The 20,282-nt window shown below is 49.2% G+C and overlaps 1 protein-coding gene across 3 annotated transcripts in view; it reads left to right on the top strand.

Annotated features, from left to right (window-relative positions):
• The window catches only part of ATP13A2 (ATPase cation transporting 13A2), a 76,835-nt gene that overhangs the window by 17,335 nt on the left and 39,218 nt on the right, over positions 1–20,282 (top strand). For 2 of the 3 annotated variants that reach the window (XM_082274558.1, XM_082274559.1), the window contains exons 2-3: positions 19,245–19,321; positions 19,626–19,793. In XM_082274558.1, the coding sequence (XP_082130684.1) occupies positions 19,245–19,321; positions 19,626–19,793 (245 nt within the window). Of the gene's footprint in view, positions 1–1,563; positions 1,688–19,244; positions 19,322–19,625; positions 19,794–20,282 lie in introns of those variants that run through there. The other variant, XM_082274560.1, reaches the window with a different exon arrangement.

The raw sequence follows: 20,282 nt of genomic DNA, 5'->3' as shown, positions 1-20,282 counted from the left end.
CTCCCTCTGTCCCTCCCTCCCTCTGTCCCCTCCTCCCTCTATTCGTCCCTCCTCCCTCCTCCATCTGGCCCTCTGTATCTCCATTCATCCATGCTCTCCCCCCCCCCCCCCCACCCCTAGTGTTTCTGCCCACAGCCATCTTGAGTAAGGGCAGGTGATTCATGTAGAAATTACTTCCTGGAATCCATCTGTCCTTAGCTCAGGCATGCAGGCATGAGAGTGTGCTTAGGTGAGAAAGCCCCTCCTCCCATGAAGACTCTTGGGATGGATGACATCATTTTGGTCTAGGCCAGAAAGCAGGAAGTAACTGAAGAAATGTAACAAGTTTCAAACAAGCAAATCTGATCTCCCTTCCTATCCATTTACTAATGCTGGCAGCATAAAGATTACAAATATTCCATGTTGATTGAGAGATTAAAGTTCCACTTTAAGGGAGGAGAATTACAAAGTAGCCGTTTCATTTTATTAGATACAAACAGATCCATTGAAGGCAGAGATCCCCTCCGACTTTCATACTCCACTGACCCGGAACAAGCATGCAGCCAGTGAAGGCAGAGATCCCCTCCGACTTTCATACTCCACTGACCCGGAACAAGCATGCAGCCAGTGAAGGCAGAGATCCCCTCCGACTTTCATACTCCACTGACCTGGAACAAGCATGCAGCCAGTGAAGGCAGAGATCCCCTCCGACTTTCATACTCCACTGACCCGGAACAAGCATGCAGCCAGTGAAGGCAGAGATCCCCTCCGACTTTCATACTCCACTGACCCGGAACAAGCATGCAGCCAGTGAAGGCAGAGATCCCCTCCGACTTTCATACTCCACTGACCCGGAACAAGCATGCAGCCAGTGAAAGCAGAGATCCCCTCCGACTTTCATCCTCCACTGACCCGGAACAAGCATGCAGCCAGTGAAGGCAGAGATCCCCTCCGGCTCACTTGTTTGGAGTCAGAGACTCGGAGAACATTATTTCCTGTGTGTGAGGTTATGGGGCCATAGCAGCGCCTGCATTGTTCCCGGCAGTACAGAGTGCATTCCATGGAATGGCTGGCTGGTAACAATGTATTATTTTCCTCCCCCCCCCCCCCCCCCCGTATTGTTTATAGTTTGTCTCTTCACTGTAGCCGGTTTCACTGTAACCAGACAGTCAGGTTGCCCTCCGGGGTGCCAGCTGGGGCCAAACAAGCAAAACAATGCACTGGGTGCAACCTTTATCTCCAGCACAGTACTGAGGGACAGGAGATAGTGGCTGGGGGGGTCAGTGTCCCGAAGTGGGGGGGTCCCTGGCTGGGGGTGGAGGGGGGGGTCAGTGTCCCGGAGTGGGGGGGGTCAGTGTCCCAGAGTGGGGGGTCCCTGGCTGGGGGTGGAGGGGGGGGTCAGTGTCCCGGAGTGGGGGGTCCCTTGCTGGGGGGGGGGGGGTCAGTGTCCCGGAGTGGGGGGTCCCTGGCCGGGGGAGGGAGGGGGGGTCAGTGTCCCGGCTGTTATCCATCCCGGGAGAGGACACTGTACAATGGAAAAACCTGTTCTGTGGCTGCCATGTGGCTGTTTGTGAAAGGTGGGTGTGGTCTGTGTGAATTCCAGGTGTACAGCCCGTCCGCACCCTCCTACACCTGTCACACCTGACTCCGGGAGGACACCGTCTGCACCTCCACTCCAGGGCCCCCGCTGCCAGCTGCTGATACACAGGTGAGGAGGGCATGCTGGGGCTTGTAGTCTAGCCAACACTTTCATAGGTAGGTGATGATCGTATGTAGTATAGGATAGATGGGGGATGATGGGAGGTAGTATGTAGGTGAGTTATGATGGGATGTAGTGTATAGGTGAGTGATGATCGGATGTAGTATATAGGCAGGTGACGATGGGATGTAGTATATAGGTTGGGGATGATCGGATGTAGTGTATAGGTGAGTTATGATTGGATGTAGTATAGGATAGGCAGGTGATGATCGGATGTAGTGTATAGGATAGGTCGGTGATGATGGTATGTAGTGTATAGGTGAGTGATGTTTGGATGTAGTGTATAGGTGAGTGATGATGGGATGTAGTGTATAGGTGAGTGATGATGGGATGTAGTGTATAGGTGAGTGATGATTGGATGTAGTGTATAGGTGAGTGATGATGGGATGTAGTGTATAGGTGAGTGATGATGGTATATAGTGTATAGGTAAGTGATGATCGGATGTGGTAAATAGGTGAGTGATGATGGGATGTAGTGTATAGGTGAGTGATGATCGGAAGTAGTGTATAGGTGAGTGATGTTTGGATGTAGTGTATAGGTGAGTGATGATCGGAAGTAGTGTATAGGTGAGTGATGATCGGAAGTAGTGTATAGGTGAGTGATGTTTGGATGTAGTGTATAGGTGAGTGATGATTGGATGTAGTGTATAGGTGAGTGATGATCGGATGTAGTGTATAGGTGAGTGATGATCGGATGTAGTATGTAGGTGAGTTATGATTGGATGTAGTATAGGATAGGCAGGTGATGATCGGATGTAGTGTATAGGATAGGTCGGTGATGATGGTATGTAGTGTATAGGTGAGTGATGATGGGATGTAGTGTATAGGTGAGTGATGATGGGATGTAGTGTATAGGTGAGTGATGATGGGATGTAGTGTATAGGTGAGTGATGATCGGAAGTAGTGTATAGGTGAGTGATGTTTGGATGTAGTGTATAGGTGAGTGATGATCGGAAGTAGTGTATAGGTAAGTGATGATCGGAAGTAGTGTATAGGTGAGTGATGTTTGGATGTAGTGTATAGGTGAGTGATGATTGGATGTAGTGTATAGGTGAGTGATGATTGGATGTAGTGTATAGGTGAGTGATGATTGGATGTAGTGTATAGGTGAGTGATGATCGGATGTAGTGTATAGGTGAGTGATGATCGGATGTAGTGTATAGGTGAGTGATGATCGGATGTAGTGTATAGGTGAGTGATGATCGGATGTGGTAAATAGGTGAGTGATGATCGGATGTAGTATAGGAGAGATGTATGTATATAATATAAGATCCTGAAGAAGCCATGACATACGCAGAGCATTCTTCACCCGAATGATCGTTCAGCAGCCGGTGATTGCATCGCTCATCTAATCTGCTCAGGATGATTTCTCTTATTGATTTATTGATTTCCTATCAGATGTGATGATTGCGGGCATTTGGTTCTTCATATGGAGGACATGATTTCTATTATTGGTCCGGATGGTTGGCACAGAACCTTTGATTTTGAATTTACAATGGATCTCAATGACTCCAATGATGACTGGATGGGGCACATGGTGAGCACTCTGGTCTCTAGGGGGCTGTAGCCTGGTCCCCGGCTGATAGTGGATGTGTATGGAGTTTTTTTTTTGGGGGGGGGGGGTAACAAAGAGTGATACAAGGGCAATGCTCACACCTCTCTTATCATAACAAGCAAAGTAAATGCTCCTAATTGCCTGGACCCTTCTGTTTGCGGAGGGATCAATGATCAGTGCAGCACAGAGAACAGGAGAGCTGGAGCTGCACACTGTGATCTCTCTGCCCTCCCTCACCCCCCAGGTCAGAGCAGAGGGAGAAGGAGGAGGGTTGTGACCCTGGCCGGCTCTGCTCATGTAGAGTATTCACTGCACTGGCAGAGAGAAGGATGTGAGGGGTTCGCTGTCCTGTAGGAGAAGGTCACTCCTGGTGGGGATCTGCTCATGTAGGGTGATCACTGCATAAACAGAGAGAGTGATGTGAGGGGTCCACTGTCTTGTAGGAGGTCACTCCTGGTGGGGATCTCCTCATGTAGGGTGATCATTGTACGGGCAGAGAGAGCGATGTGAGGGGTCCGCTGTCCTGTAGGAGGTCACTCCTGGGGGGGGGGTCTGCTCATGTAGGGTGATCACTGCACGGGCAGAGAGGGATGTGAGGGGTCCACTGTCCCATAGGAGAAGGTCACTCCTGGGGGAGAATTCAGAATTAAGAAGCGTTGCAGGATTTGTTTTGTGTTGTGAAGTCGGTGTTCTGCGCCCATGGCTGCGGGCAGTCATGTGTTTGTACATGGATATGGCGTGTGTATGGTGAGGAGAGCGCCATCATGGGATGTAACCCTGGTTTAAAGTCAGCTGGAAATGTGGTGTAACAATGGGGTGCTTTGTACTATATAAGAAGAGTACACTGATGATACAAATATTCTAAGAGTAATGATGTCACTCCTATCATATATATCTTATATCTGGAGAGCGGTGATGTCACTCTGTATAATATATCTTATATCTGGAGAGCAGTGATGTCACTCTGTATAATATATCTTATATCTGGAGAGCGGTGATGTCACTCCTGTATAATATATCTTATATCTGGAGAGCGGTGATGTCACTCTGTATAATATATCTTATATCTGGAGAGCAGTGATGTCACTCTGTATAATATATCTTATATCTGGAGAGCGGTGATGTCACTCCTGTATAATATATCTTATATCTGGAGAGCGGTGATGTCACTCTGTATAATATATCTTATATCTGGAGAGCGGTGATGTCACTCTGTATAATATATCTTATATCTGGAGAGCGGTGATGTCACTACTGTATAATATATCTTATATCTGGAGAGCGGTGATGTCACTCCTGTATAATATATCTTATATCTGGAGAGCGGTGATGTCACTCTGTATAATATATCTTATATCTGGAGAGCGGTGATGTCACTCTGTATAATATATCTTATATCTGGAGAGCGGTGATGTCACTACTGTATAATATATCTTATATCTGGAGAGCGGTGATGTCACTCCTGTATAATATATCTTATATCTGGAGAGTGGTGATGTCACTCCTATCATATATATCTTATATCTGGAGAGCGGTGATGTCACTCTGTATAATATATCTTATATCTGGAGAGCGGTGATGTCACTCCTGTATAATATATCTTATATCTGGAGAGCGGTGATGTCACTACTGTATAATATATCTTATATCTGGAGAGCGGTGATGTCACTCTGTATAATATATCTTATATCTGGAGAGTGGTGATGTCACTACTGTATAATATATCTTATATCTGGAGAGCGGTGATGTCACTCTGTATAATATATCTTATATCTGGAGAGCGGTGATGTCACTCCTGTATAATATATCTTATATCTGGAGAGTGGTGATGTCACTCCTGTATAATATATCTTATATCTGGAGAGCGGTGATGTCACTCCTGTATAATATATCTTATATCTGGAGAGCGGTGATGTCACTCTGTATAATATATCTTATATCTGGAGAGCGGTGATGTCACTCTGTATAATATATCTTATATCTGGAGAGCGGTGATGTCACTCCTGTATAATATATCTTATATCTGGAGAGCGGTGATGTCACTCTGTATAATATATCTTATATCTGGAGAGCGGTGATGTCACTCTGTATAATATATCTTATATCTGGAGAGCGGTGATGTCACTCTGTATAATATATCTTATATCTGGAGAGCGGTGATGTCACTCTGTATAATATATCTTATATCTGGAGAGCGGTGATGTCACTCTGTATAATATATCTTATATCTGGAGAGCGGTGATGTCACTCTGTATAATATATCTTATATCTGGAGAGCGGTGATGTCACTCTGTATAATATATCTTATATCTGGAGAGTGGTGATGTCACTCTGTATAATATATCTTATATCTGGAGAGCGGTGATGTCACTCTGTATAATATATCTTATATCTGGAGAGCGGTGATGTTACTCTGTATAATATATCTTATATCTGAAGAGCGGTGATGTCACTCTGTATAATATATCTTATATCTGGAGAGCGGTGATGTCACTCTGTATAATATATCTTATATCTGGAGAGCGGTGATGTCACTCTGTATAATATATCTTATATCTGGAGAGCGGTGATGTCACTCTGTATAATATATCTTATATCTGGAGAGCGGTGATGTCACTCTGTATAATATATCTTATATCTGGAGAGCGGTGATGTCACTCCTGTATAATATATCTTATATCTGGAGAGTGGTGATGTCACTCCTGTATAATATATCTTATATCTGGAGAGCGGTGATGTCACTCCTGTATAATATATCTTATATCTGGAGAGCGGTGATGTCACTCCTGTATAATATATCTTATATCTGGAGAGCGGTGATGTCACTCTGTATAATATATCTTATATCTGGAGAGCGGTGATGTCACTCTGTATAATATATCTTATATCTGGAGAGCGGTGATGTCACTCTGTATAATATATCTTATATCTGGAGAGCGGTGATGTCACTACTGTATAATATATCTTATATCTGGAGAGCGGTGATGTCACTCCTGTATAATATATCTTATATCTGGAGAGTGGTGATGTCACTCCTATCATATATATCTTATATCTGGAGAGCGGTGATGTCACTCTGTATAATATATCTTATATCTGGAGAGCGGTGATGTCACTCCTGTATAATATATCTTATATCTGGAGAGCGGTGATGTCACTACTGTATAATATATCTTATATCTGGAGAGCGGTGATGTCACTCTGTATAATATATCTTATATCTGGAGAGTGGTGATGTCACTACTGTATAATATATCTTATATCTGGAGAGCGGTGATGTCACTCTGTATAATATATCTTATATCTGGAGAGCGGTGATGTCACTCTGTATAATATATCTTATATCTGGAGAGCGGTGATGTCACTACTGTATAATATATCTTATATCTGGAGAGCGGTGATGTCACTCCTATCGTATATATCTTATATCTGGAGAGCGGTGATGTCACTCTGTATAATATATCTTATATCTGGAGAGCGGTGATGTCACTCTGTATAATATATCTTATATCTGGAGAGCGGTGATGTCACTCCTGTATAATATATCTTATATCTGGAGAGTGGTGATGTCACTCCTGTATAATATATCTTATATCTGGAGAGCGGTGATGTCACTCCTGTATAATATATCTTATATCTGGAGAGCGGTGATGTCACTCTGTATAATATATCTTATATCTGGAGAGCGGTGATGTCACTCTGTATAATATATCTTATATCTGGAGAGCGGTGATGTCACTCCTGTATAATATATCTTATATCTGGAGAGCGGTGATGTCACTCTGTATAATATATCTTATATCTGGAGAGCGGTGATGTCACTCTGTATAATATATCTTATATCTGGAGAGCGGTGATGTCACTCTGTATAATATATCTTATATCTGGAGAGCGGTGATGTCACTCTGTATAATATATCTTATATCTGGAGAGCGGTGATGTCACTCCTATCGTATATATCTTATATCTGGAGAGCGTTGATGACACCAGAACAGGAAGTGAGGGGATTCTGTACAGTGGGGACACCTCTCCCCCATATATTGCAGCTTACCTGTCCTCGGATACAACGGCTGCGTTTGTTGTCTTATTTTCAGTCTTTTATATCTTTATTTTCACCTGGTGATCCTGCCAGTAACAGACTTCTTGTCCTGGGGGACAATGACTACGCTCACTCATTGTAGTGTATATATGGAGGAGCAGCGTTGTCACCCTAGGACAGGACTACAGAACACCGCCCCCATCCTAATCTCTATAATATAGGTGGGAGGTGTTCTGTAGTCTACAGAGAAAGCTGAGAACAAGGTGTCTGATAGGAGAACCACACAGGCAGAGATACAGGAAGCTTCCAGGTTTCTACAATTCAGGTGGGATCATGTGTTGAACAGACAGAACAGGTTTGCCAGACAGGAAGGGGAACCAATAGGAGACGTTCATGTAGAAATTGGGGGGCTTGGGGGCATGGCGGGAGGTTAGGGTCAGCGTGGAAGGTTGGGGCGCCATGGGGTACTGCAGGCTCTGTGACAGGCTATAGAGGCTGGGTGGCGCTGTGGGGCTGAGGATATTGGGGGGCACAGTGGGAGTTTAGAGGATGCTGTGGAGACTGATGACTCTTGGGGGCACAGTGGGAATTAAGGGGACCCTGTGGGGACTGAGGACTCTTGGACTGCTTGGTGGCATGGCAGGAGGTTGGGGGCAGTGTGGGCCAGTGTGGGAGGTTGGGACACCATGGGATACTGGAGGCTCTGTGACAGGCTAATGAGGCTGGGTGGTGCTGTGGGGCTGGTGACATTGGGGGGCACAGAGGGAGTTTAGGGGGATGCTGTGGAGACTGATAACTCTTGGGGGCACAGTGGGCATTAAGAGGACCCTGTGGGGACTGAGGACTCTTGGACTGCTTGGTGGCATGGCAGGAGGTTGGGGGCAGTGTGGGCCAGTGTGGGAGGTTGGGACACCATGGGATACTGGAGGCTCTGTCACAGACTATTGAGGCTGGGTGGCGCTGTGGGGCTGAGGACATTGGGGGCATGGCGGGAGGTTGGGGCAAGTGTGAGAGGTTTGGAAACCATGGGGTTTTGGAGGCTCTGTGACAGGATAATGAGGCTAGGTGGCGCTGTGGGGCTGAGGACATTGGGGGCATGGCGGAAGGTTGGGGCCAGTGTGGGAGGTTGGGATACCATGGGGTTTTGGAGGCTCTGTGACAGGATAATGAGGCTAGGTGGCGCTGTGGGGCTGAGGACATTGGGGGTATGGCGGAAGGTTGGGGCCAGTGTGGGAGGTTGGGATACCATGGGCTACTGGAGGCTCTTTCACAGGCTATTGAGACTGGGTGGCGCTGTGGGGCTGAGGATGTTGGGGGGCACAGTGGGAGTTTAGGGGATGCTGTAGAGACTGATGACTCTTGGGGGCGCTGTGGGAATTTAGGGGACCCTGTGGATTCTGAGGACTCTTGGAATGTTTGGTGGCATGGCTGGAGGTTGGAACACCATGGGGTACTGGAGACTCTGACTCTATGACAGGCTATTGAAGCTGGGTGGCGCTGTGGGGGTGCGGACATTGGGGGGCACAGTGGGAAGTTGGGGGGCACAGTGAGAGCTGGAAGTTTAAGTAATCTGTAGCTGGCCTGAAGCTGGGGGGGGGGTGTGGCCTGGAGGCTGAGAATTGATGGCCTAGAAGACAATGTTTCATTGTCTGGGTGATGTTTGTAGAACACGGGACTGACACAATGTAACATTCAGATTATTGATTTGTTCAGAAAGTGTCTCAGGATTGTTCCAGCCGGTTCGTTTCTGCTCACATTTCTCTATTCGGCTCCATTCACATCTAGGCGTTTTGAGGCGTTTTGGGGCGTTTTTCTGCTCTAGGATCAGCTCTCAAAACGCCCAACAAGACAAATCCTATTCATTTCAATGGCCCCTGTTCACATCTGAGCGTTTTGAGGCTGTATACAAAACGCCCAACGCTCAAAAAAGTACATGAGCTTCTTTTTGGGCAGATTACAGGCGTTTTCCATTGATCTCTATTCAATCTAAAAACGCCTGCACAAAAATCGCGGTAAAAAACGCTGCAAAAATCGCGGTAAAATCGCGGTAAAAAACGCGCGAAAAACGCTACGCTCAGGTGTGAATGTAGCCGATGTGTGATAAGGCTGCATGTCAGTGGTCTCCAAACTGCGGCCCGGGGGCCAGATGTGGCCCCCTGCTTGTCTTTATTTATCCCATGGGGCATAATTCCTCCCACTGACACCAACAATGGGTCATTCCCCCCCCCCCCCCCCCCGCTTGTATAGTGATCACTCACTAGGGACACTCATTGTGTACTTTGCTGTCGGGGTGGGGATGGTCTCCGATTGGTCTGTGTATATATATATATCAGACTCTTGCTGGTGACAATGAAGGGTCTGGGCGCTGTACATTGTGATGAAGGAATGGCGGTACTCTGAGTGAATGGCGCTCTGCTGACACTTGAGGCGGTTTTATCGGTGGAATTCACCGATTGGCTCTTAGTCTGACCTGCAATCTTCTCCGTCTTGTTTTACCGGCCCGGTAAGTGGCAGGCGTGACCCCTGTACAACACCCCACCAATCCGGTTCTTGCAGGGGAGCTCCGGTCTGTATTGGATGGGGGGGGGGGGGGGGGCGGAACATCAGCACTGTTACCATAATAATCCAAGCGCACTCCATAACCCTGATGGAGCGCAGAGCACGCTCCATGAGACGGATAGAGCGCAGAGCACGCTCCATGAGACGGATAGAGCGCAGAGCACGCTCCATGAGACGGATAGAGCGCAGAGCACGCTCCATGAGACGGATAGAGCGCAGAGCACGCTCCATAAGACGGATAGAGCGCAGAGCACGCTCCATGAGATGGATAGAGCGCAGAGCACGCTCCATGAGATGGATAGAGCGCAGAGCACGCTCCATAAGACGGATAGAGCGCAGAGCACGCTCCATGAGATGGATAGAGCGCAGAGCACGCTCCATAAGACGGATAGAGCGCAGAGCACGCTCCATGAGACGGATAGAGCGCAGAGCACGCTCCATGAGACGGATAGAGCGCAGAGCACGCTCCATGAGACGGATAGAGCGCAGAGCACGCTCCATGAGACGGATAGAGCGCAGAGCACGCTCCATGAGACGGATAGAGCGCAGAGCACGTTCCATGAGACGGATAGAGCGCAGAGCACGTTCCATGAGACGGATAGAGCGCAGAGCACGTTCCATGAGACGGATAGAGCGCAGAGCACGTTCCATGAGACGGATAGAGCGCAGAGCACGTTCCATGAGACGGATAGAGCGCAGAGCACGTTCCATGAGACGGATAGAGCGCAGAGCACGTTCCATGAGACGAAGAGAGCGCAGAGCACGCTCCATGAGAGGGATAGAGCGCAGAGCACGCTCCATGAGACGGATAGAGCGCAGAGCACGCTCCATGAGACGGATAGAGCGCAGAGCACGCTCCATGAGACGGATAGAGCGCAGAGCACGCTCCATGAGACGGATAGAGCGCAGAGCACGCTCCATGAGACGGATAGAGCGCAGAGCACGTTCCATGAGACGGATAGAGCGCAGAGCACGTTCCATGAGACGGATAGAGCGCAGAGCACGTTCCATGAGACGGATAGAGCGCAGAGCACGTTCCATGAGACGGATAGAGCGCAGAGCACGTTCCATGAGACGGATAGAGCGCAGAGCACGTTCCATGAGACGGATAGAGCGCAGAGCACGTTCCATGAGACGAAGAGAGCGCAGAGCACGCTCCATGAGAGGGATAGAGCGCAGAGCACGCTCCATGAGACGGAGAGAGTGCAGAGCACGCTCCATGAGACAGAGAGAGCGCAGAGCACGCTCCATGACACTGATAGAGCACGCTCCATGACACTGATAGAGAACGCTCCAGGACACAGAGAGAGCGCAGGTCACACAGAGAGCACAGAGCACGCTCCAGGTCACACAGAGAGCGCAGAGCACGCTCCAGGTCACACAGAGAGCGCAGAGCACGCTCCAGGTCACACAGAGAGCGCAGAGCACGCTCCAGGTCACACAAAGAGCGCAGAGCACGCTCCAGGTCACAGAGAGAGCGCAGAGCATCATCCAGGACACAGAGAGAGCGCAGAGCACGCTCCAGGTCACAGAGAGAGCGCAGAGCACGTTCCAAGTCACACAGAGATAGCGCAGAGCACGCTCCAGGTCACACAGAGAGAGCGCAGAGCACGCTCCAGGTCACACAGAGAGAGCGCAGAGCACGCTCCAGGTCACACAGAGAGAGCGCAGAGCACGCTCCAGGTCACACAGAGAGAGCGCAGAGCACGCTCCAGGTCACACAGAGAGAGCGCAGAGCACGCTCCAGGTCACAGAGAGAGTGCAGAGCACGCTCCAGGTCACACAGAGAGAGCGCAGAGCACGCTCCAGGTCACACAGAGAGAGCGCAGAGCACGCTCCAGGTCACACAGAGAGAGCGCAGAGCACGCTCCAGGTCACACAGAGAGAGCCCAGAGCACACTCCAGGTCACACAGAGAGAGCGCAGAGCACGCTCCAGGTCACAGAGAGCGCAGAGCATGCTCCAGGTCACACAGAGAGAGCGCAGAGCATGCTCCAGGTCACAGAGAGAGCAGAGCACGCTCCAGGTCACACAAAGAGAGCGCAGAGCACGCTCCAGGTCACACAGAGAGAGCGCAGAGCACGCTCCAGGTCACACAGAGAGAGCGCAGAGCACGCTCCAGGTCACACAGAGAGAGCGCAGAGCACGCTCCAGGTCACAGAGAGAGCGCAGAGCATGCTCCAGGTCACACAGAGAGAGAGCGCAGAGCACGCTCCAGGTCACAGAGAGAGCGCAGAGCACGCTCCAGGTCACAGAGAGAGCGCAGAGCATGCTCCAGGTCACAGAGAGAGCGCAGAGCACGCTCCAGGTCACACATAGAGAGAGCGCAGAGCACGCTCCAGGTCACAGAGAGAGCGCAGAGCACGCTCCAGGTCACAGAGAGAGCGCAGAGCACGCTCTAGGTCACAGAGAGAGCGCAGAGCACGCTCTAGGTCACAGAGAGAGCGCAGAGCACGCTCCAGGTCACAGAGAGAGCGCAGAGCATGCTCCAGGTCACACAGAGAGAGCGCAGAGCACGCTCCAGGTCACAGAGAGAGCGCAGAGCATGCTCCAGGTCACACAGAGAGAGCGCAGAGCACGCTCCAGGTCACACAGAGAGAGCGCAGAGCACGCTCCAGGTCACAGAGAGAGCGCAGAGCACGCTCCAGGTCACACAGAGAGAGCGCAGAGCACGCTCCAGGTCACAGAGAGAGCGCAGAGCACGCTCCAGGTCACAGAGAGAGCGCAGAGCATGCTCCAGGTCACACAGAGAGAGCGCAGAGCACGCTCCAGGTCACACAGAGAGAGCGCAGAGCACGCTCCAGGTCACAGAGAGAGCGCAGAGCATGCTCCAGGTCACACAGAGAGAGCGCAGAGCACGCTCCAGGTCACAGAGAGAGCGCAGAGCATGCTCCAGGTCACACAGAGAGAGCGCAGAGCACGCTCCAGGTCACACAGAGAGAGCGCAGAGCACGCTCCAGGTCACAGAGAGAGCGCAGAGCACGCTCCAGGTCACACAGAGAGAGCGCAGAGCACGCTCTAGGTCACAGAGAGAGCGCAGAGCATGCTCCAGGTCACACAGAGAGAGCGCAGAGCACGCTCCAGGTCACAGAGAGAGCGCAGAGCATGCTCCAGGTCACACAGAGAGAGCGCAGAGCACGCTCCAGGTCACACAGAGAGAGCGCAGAGCACGCTCCAGGTCACAGAGAGAGCGCAGAGCATGCTCCAGGTCACACAGAGAGAGCGCAGAGCACGCTCCAGGTCACAGAGAGAGCGCAGAGCATGCTCCAGGTCACACAGAGAGAGCGCAGAGCACGCTCCAGGTCACACAGAGAGAGCGCAGAGCACGCTCCAGGTCACAGAGAGAGCGCAGAGCACGCTCGTCGGTTCACATTACATGACGTCACCATTACAGAATCAATCTTGGAGATGTCTCGGCCTCAGCGCGGGTGCAGATCTCCTAGAACGCGATCTGCTGATCTCCATGCGGGATTAATTATTGCACAGCGCAGAGCACACATCCGCCTGCTGAGTAATTAAATGAGAACGCCAAGAACAAACATGGAAAGCTGACATTTTATTCTCCTTGTTCCCCCCTCCCCCCTCATCAGTACTATAATGACATTTATAAATAAAACTTTTCTGTTTTCATTCTTTATTGTAGATCCAGTGATGTCATCGCTGGGCCTCTGTGCTTCTCTATGCAATGCAGGCAGATCACGGCTGGTGGGAGGGGCCAGCAGGGGGTGGTACATAGCTTCCTGAGAACATCTCATCACCCGCCCTCAGTACTCCTCTCCAAAGTCCTCAGTTCTGATGCAAACAATGGGAGGAGTTATGCAAATATCAAAATGAATTGATGGGTGGTTGTCAGTCTATAGAAGTGGGCGGTCCTAGGCAGGCTGTATTTGCATAGGTAACGCCCACAGAAATTGGGTTGGCCTCTATCTGACTTACTGCAGCTTCTAAAGCATGTGGATCACTTTTCAGAGAGACAAAACGCTGCTGCAGGTCCAAGTCTGATCACTGGGGGAGGGGAGACTGAGGAAATGTCTCCTCCCCCTTCTACAAAGTTACACTGTACAGTCTGATCACTGGGGGAGGGGAGACTGAGGAAATGTCTCCTCCCCCTTCTACAAAGTTACAATGTACAGTCTGATCACCTGGGGAGGGGAGACTGAGGAAATGTCTCCTCCTGCCTGCAGCAGACTGATGGGGTGGGTGGGAGTGGATGGTCTCTATACGGTGCTCCTCCTATTCTTCATCTCAGAGAGATGCGACTGATCTCAGGCCAGGAGACCGACGCGTTTTGTAGGATCGATTGACAAAGATCTTCATTATCAGACAATGAGTGTAATCTGTGAATCTGATTGGACGCGGCGTATCCCTGGAAGCTGCGCTGTAGGGATCAGAGGGAACAGCTGGCGCTGTGGGCGGGGCTTCCTCTTATCTTTCTGTCATTGTTTCCTTCTCTTCTCCCTGTAACCCTTCAGTGACTTCTCATGTTTGGATGCATTTCCTTTATATGTCTTCTGATTGGTCCGGCTCTTTTTGTGCCCCCTTTCCTTCTCCTGCCCAAGGGGACCCCTTCCCTCCCTGATTGGTCCGGCTCTTTTTGTTTCCCCTTTCCCTCTCCTACCCAAGGGGGCCGCCTCCACTCCCTGATTGGTCCGGCTCCTTTTGTGCCTTCTTTCCTTCTCCTCCCCAAGGGGGCCGCTTTCCCTGCCTGATTGGTCCGGCTCTTTTTGTGTCCCCTTTCCTTATCCTGCCCAAGGGGGCCGCTTTCCCTGCCTGTTGCTCATCCCAGCCCTGCTTCACCTCTCTGCCCCGCCACCCACACCGACCACGAACTGATCTCTCCAGGGAGATGAATGCAACTTTCTGTTCAGTACTCTCTGTACATCCCCTCCCCCGCCTCCGTGTACCTGGGGGGATTATACCTTCTAATGCTACATTAAAAAAAAAATATATATATATATATATAAACAGAATTAAAATATATACAATACAAAAAAAGGTCTCCTTAGGTTAAAATTTCCCCATCACTTCCTGTCCTGGTGACACCAGAGGGGGGGAATCCCCCATCCTTTCCTGTCCTGGTGACACCAGGGGGGGACATCCCCATGACTTCCTGTCCTGGTGGCACCGGGGGGGAATCTCCCCATCACTTCCTGTCCTGGTGACACCATGGGGGGGAATCTCCCCATCTCTTCCTGTCCTGGTGACACCATGGGGGGGGAATCTCCCCATCTCTTCCTGTCCTGGTGACACCATGGGGGGGGAATCTCCCCATCTCTTCCTGTCCTGGTGACACCATGGGGGGGGAATCTCCCCATCTCTTCCTGTCCTGGTGACACCATGGGGGGGGAATCTCCCCATCTCTTCCTGTCCTGGTGACACCAGGGGGGGAATCTCCCCATCACTTCCTACTGCCATTATTTCCCAACAGGTCGGGTGTTAATTGAGTGGTGACCCCTGCACAATAAATCCCCCCCCCCCCCATGGGCACTTTTGTTTTTTTGTCCTACATGAACGCACTGACACCGATACTCGCTGCGCTCAGTCACGCCCTCCTCTAGGTAATCTTTATCTATTTATAGCAGAGTTTATTGTACAATGTTTCCTCTCAGATGAATGATTACAGTGATGGCCAATCACAGGCTGTTACAGCGATCATGTGACCTGACAGCTGCTTCTCCTGATTGTTATTATGAGGCCCGGAGCTGTCAGTCATTATTATTATATTACAGGATTTATATGGCGCCAACATTTTGCTCAGCGCTGTACAATATAAAGGGGGGAGAAGAAGTTACAATAACATACAAGAAGGCTAAGAGGGTCCTGACCATAGGAGCTTACAATCTAATAGGATGATGGCTCAATCTCAGTGCTAGAAGCACACAGTTATGTGCACTTCCTACACAGACAAAGGTTAAAAAATCTCCCCATCTCTTCCTGTTCTGGTGACACCAGGGGGAATCTCCCCATCACTTCCTGTCCTGGTGACACCAGGGGGAATCTCCCCATCTCTTCCTGTTCTGGTGACACCAGGGGGAATCTCCCCATCTCTTCCTGTTCTGGTGACACCAGTGTGAATCTCCCCATCACTTCCTGTCCTGGTGACACCAGGGGGAATCTCCCCATCTCTTCCTGTTCTGGTGACACCAGTGTGAATCTCCCCATCACTTCCTGTCCTGGTGACACCAGGGGGAATCTCCCCATCTCTTCCTGTTCTGGTTACACCAGTGTGAATTTACCCATCACCTGTCCTGGTGACACCAGGGTGAATCTCCCCATCATTTACTGTTCTTGTGACCCCAGGGGAAATCTCCCCATCATTTCCTCTCCTGGTTACACCAGGGTGAATTTACCTATCACTCCCTGTCCTGGTGACACCAGAGTGAATCTCCCCATAATTTCCTGTCCTGGTGACACCAGAGTGAATCTCCCCATAATTTCCTGTCCTGGTGACACCAGAGTGAATCTCCCCAGTGGGGACAGAAATGCAAACAATGATGAGGATCTAATCCTGAAACTAAGTTTTTTGTCTTCAGTTCCTCTTTATGAAACCTTTGTCCCAGCACAGAGCTGTCTGCTGGGTGGAGTCTCCGCCCCCTATTGTCTGTTCCTGGTGGAGTTCCTCTTGGTGCTGGAGTGTAGAAAGCACCGGCAGTGATAATGAGCTGAGTACACAGTGTGAGGTCACATGGGGTGTCAGTGACAGTTGGACACTTCCTGTGCTGTGATATGGGGGGGGGGGGGGTAATGATGGATTTATGGTCCTTGCAGTCTCCTCAGTATCCGCTCCGGACTTTGGAGCTTGATGCGGTACAGAGAGGTGTGAGGTACGATGAGCCAGGATTCAGGGATTCAAGTAACAAGTGCAGTGCAGTTCCCTGCTCACAGCTGTCAAAAAAAAAAAAAAAGAAAATCTGGCAATGTTTATCAACAACATTGCTCAGCTGTTGAAAGAGAGATAAAAAGAAATCTTGTATCTTTCTGTTCATTTACAGATCAAAGGGATGTAAAAAACATTTTTTTTTATTTTTTTATTAAATTGTTACTCTGTTTAACCCCTTATTAAAGTGGAGTTCCGGCCGCAACATCGTCACAATAGATTTTGTGCCATCCGCTTCCTTAGTGTCACCTGAAAAACAATTGGATATTCCCGATTTTTATTTTTTTTTTACTTACCTTGTTTCAGAAGAAAATATACTTACCTTCCTTCCACTTCCTCCCCCTGCGGCCGCCACTTCCTGTCCTGCAATGCATCCTGGGAGCTCTTACTCATCACTCCCAGGATGCAATGGGCAGTGACGTAGGCGGCCGGCCGCTCCTCTCATTGCGTTATTTGCAAACAGGAAATGACGCGATGATAGGCTTCCCTATGGAAACCCTTACTATGCCGATTGCATAGTACTGGGCATGCGCGAGATTTCGCGCTGCATTCATCTGCCCCATCCAGCAATAACCAGGAAGCAGGGCATACATTTTCATACTGCGGCTTCGGGTGACCACAACAAAGATGGCGGCGCTCAGCAAACGATTTCTAAAGTAAGATTTTATGATTGCCAATCAATTATTAAACTGTGTAAAACCGGATTAGCGGATGTATGAAGGGCGGTGGATCACTATTTGGGAAGTATTTAAAAAAAAAAAAAAACTATTCTGTGGCCGAAACTCCGCTTTAGTGTATTAAGACCTATTAACTCCTTAGTCTCCTTTATTAACCCTTAATTTACTCTAAGACCTATTTACTCCTTATTCTCCTTCTCCATTTAATTATTTTCCTGCTGTTTTTTTTTATTTTTTATTTGCTACGGTTTTATAAACTAATAATAATTAAAACTTTTTTTTGTTTGCCTTGTTCATTAATATTTTTACACCTTTCATATATATTTTACACGTTTCACATTGAAAAAAGTGCAAAATTAAAAAAAAATAAATACATTTCATTTGTAAAATAACTTTATAAATTCTTTGTACCAATTGCTGACAGCTGAAGTGTAAACAAAAAAGTTGCAGTATGTATCGGTAATTTGTATTGGCGAGTAAAAAAAAAAAAAAAAAAAAAAAACACCCTAATATACCTTAATGGTAATTTTTTATTTTTTTTATTACTTTACACATTACATTTTTTTTCATTACATTTATTTAAATTTGATTGAAGCAAAGAGAATTCTGTCTTATTTTATTGCGACCTGGTTTGATAACCTGATGTTCAAGGGTTGTAAATCTTTAACCACTTCTGGACCGGAATGTTTCCCCCCTTAATGACCAGGCCATTGTTTGTGATTCGGCACTGCATTACTTTAACTGACAATTGCGCGGTCGTGCGACGCTGTATCCAAATAAAATTGTTGTTTTTTTCCTCACAAACAGAGATTTCTTTCGGTGGTATTTTATCCCCTTTGCGATTTTTGTTTGCGCTATAAACAAAAAAAGAGCGACAATTCTAAAAAAAAATATATATATTTTTTTACTTTCTGGTATATAACATTCCCAATTTAAAAAAATATAAAAATCTAATTTTTTCATTATTTTAGGCCAATTTGTATTCTGCTACATATTTTTGGTAGAAAAAAAAATCCCAATAAGCGTATTTTGGTTGTTTTGCGCAAAAGTTATCGCGTCTACAAACTAGGGGAAGATTTTTTTATTTTTTTTTATTTTATTTTTTTACTAGTAATGGCAGCAATCAGCGATCTTTAGCGGGATTGCGACATTGCGGCGGACAGATCGGACCCCTAACGGACATTTTTGACACTTTTGGGGGGACCAGTGACATCACTACAGTAATCAGTGCTAAAAATATGCACTGTCACTACTAATGACACCGGCTGGGAAGGGGTTAACCCAGGGGTGATCAAAGGGTTACGTGTGAGCCTAGGGGAGTGTTTTCTAACTGTATGGGGGAGGGACTTGTGAAATGATCATAGAGAGCTGTGTTCCTATATAGAAGGATCGCTCTGTGATCATTCCAGAGAGAACGGTTGGCTGTGTTTACAACGTCCGCCCGTCGTTCTCTCTCAGTGGGGAGCGATCATGGGTGCTGGACGGCGACCATTGCCACCGGTCCCATGGTACGGTATCCCTGCCACCTAGTGAGGGCGGAAGCACGTGCCGCCAGTGGCGTGCGCTCGCCCCTAGGAGCGCTCCCGAGGATCGCTGTACAGGTACGGCGGTTCGCACACCCGCGCCAGCCTGCCACAGTTTATATGCAGCAGGCGGTCGGCAAGTGGTTGAAATAAATAAGTTCTTCAGAATGGTGATATTTATTCTAAGCAAACAAAATTGTCATTGTATCCGGAATGGAATCCAGTGTTCAGTGTGCGATCTTCCTGCTGAGTCACCATTTATTTCTTCTATTCGCAGACAGCAGCACGCTGCTGGGGGATCAGCACAGCGCCAACTACGGGACCCTCCCCGTCTTTAAAGCCCAGCAGTGCATGGTGAGTACCGCTGTGACCCCATCTTATGACCCCACATGACCAGATAACGCCCGCCGCCCCCCCTCCTATCTAAGGCATTCCATTGCGCAGGAACTTTGAGGTCGTTGGGTGTCGCATGTTCCGGTGTCAGGAATACCAGAAAACGGGCACAGCCAGAACTGTCCTGCAGGGGGACCATCATGGCTGCCAACCCCCGCCCCCTTTCCCAAAATCCTCTGTGATGAGGAACACCGTCCCGGTGTGCGGTGCATCCAGCTGTGACCACCTCCAGGCTGAACTCACATATTTCTTTTTTCCTCGGCAGGAGCTTTGCGGCTATCGGAAGGTGACAGCATGGAGGGTCTTGTGTTACATGGGCTGCGCTCTGACCCTGGGGCTCCTCTTCATCGTCTTCCACTGGAAACCGCGACTCTACATATTGATGACCCACCGCCGCTGCCCGCTGGCTGAGGCCGACACCATCATCCTCCAGGTGGGTGCGCCGCACACTTTTTGTTTACAAGTAAATATCAGTATTTCTCTTTCGTTCATTGGCGGACCCAGATCCTGATCTTCTTAACCATTGGGGTTATACTGCCCCCTACAGGAGTAGGGCACTAGGAACAAGAAAAGTCTGGCTACACCTATGGGCAGTCCCAGGGGGTATACTCCCTCTCCCTATGGGCAGTCCCAGGGGGTATACTCCCTCTCCCTATGGGCAGTCCCAGGGGGTATACTCCCTCTCCCCATGGGCAGTCCCAGGGGGTATACTCCCTCTCCCCATGGGCAGTCCCAGGGGGTATACTCCCTCTCCTCGTGGGCAGTCCCAGGGGGTATACTCCCTCTCCCCGTGGGCAGTCCCAGGGGGTATACTCCCTCTCCCTATGGGCAGTCCCAGAGGGTATACTCCCTCTCCCTGTGGGCAGTCCCAGGGGGTATACTCCCTCTCCCTGTGGGCAGTCCCAGGGGGTATACTCCCTCT

The sequence above is a fragment of the Pelophylax lessonae genome (assembly GCF_965119305.1).
Source record: "Pelophylax lessonae genome assembly, chromosome: 12".
NCBI lineage: Eukaryota > Metazoa > Chordata > Amphibia > Anura > Ranidae > Pelophylax > Pelophylax lessonae.
The sequence above is the reverse complement of the archived record's forward strand: the minus strand, read 5'-3'. Positions and strand labels throughout refer to the sequence as shown.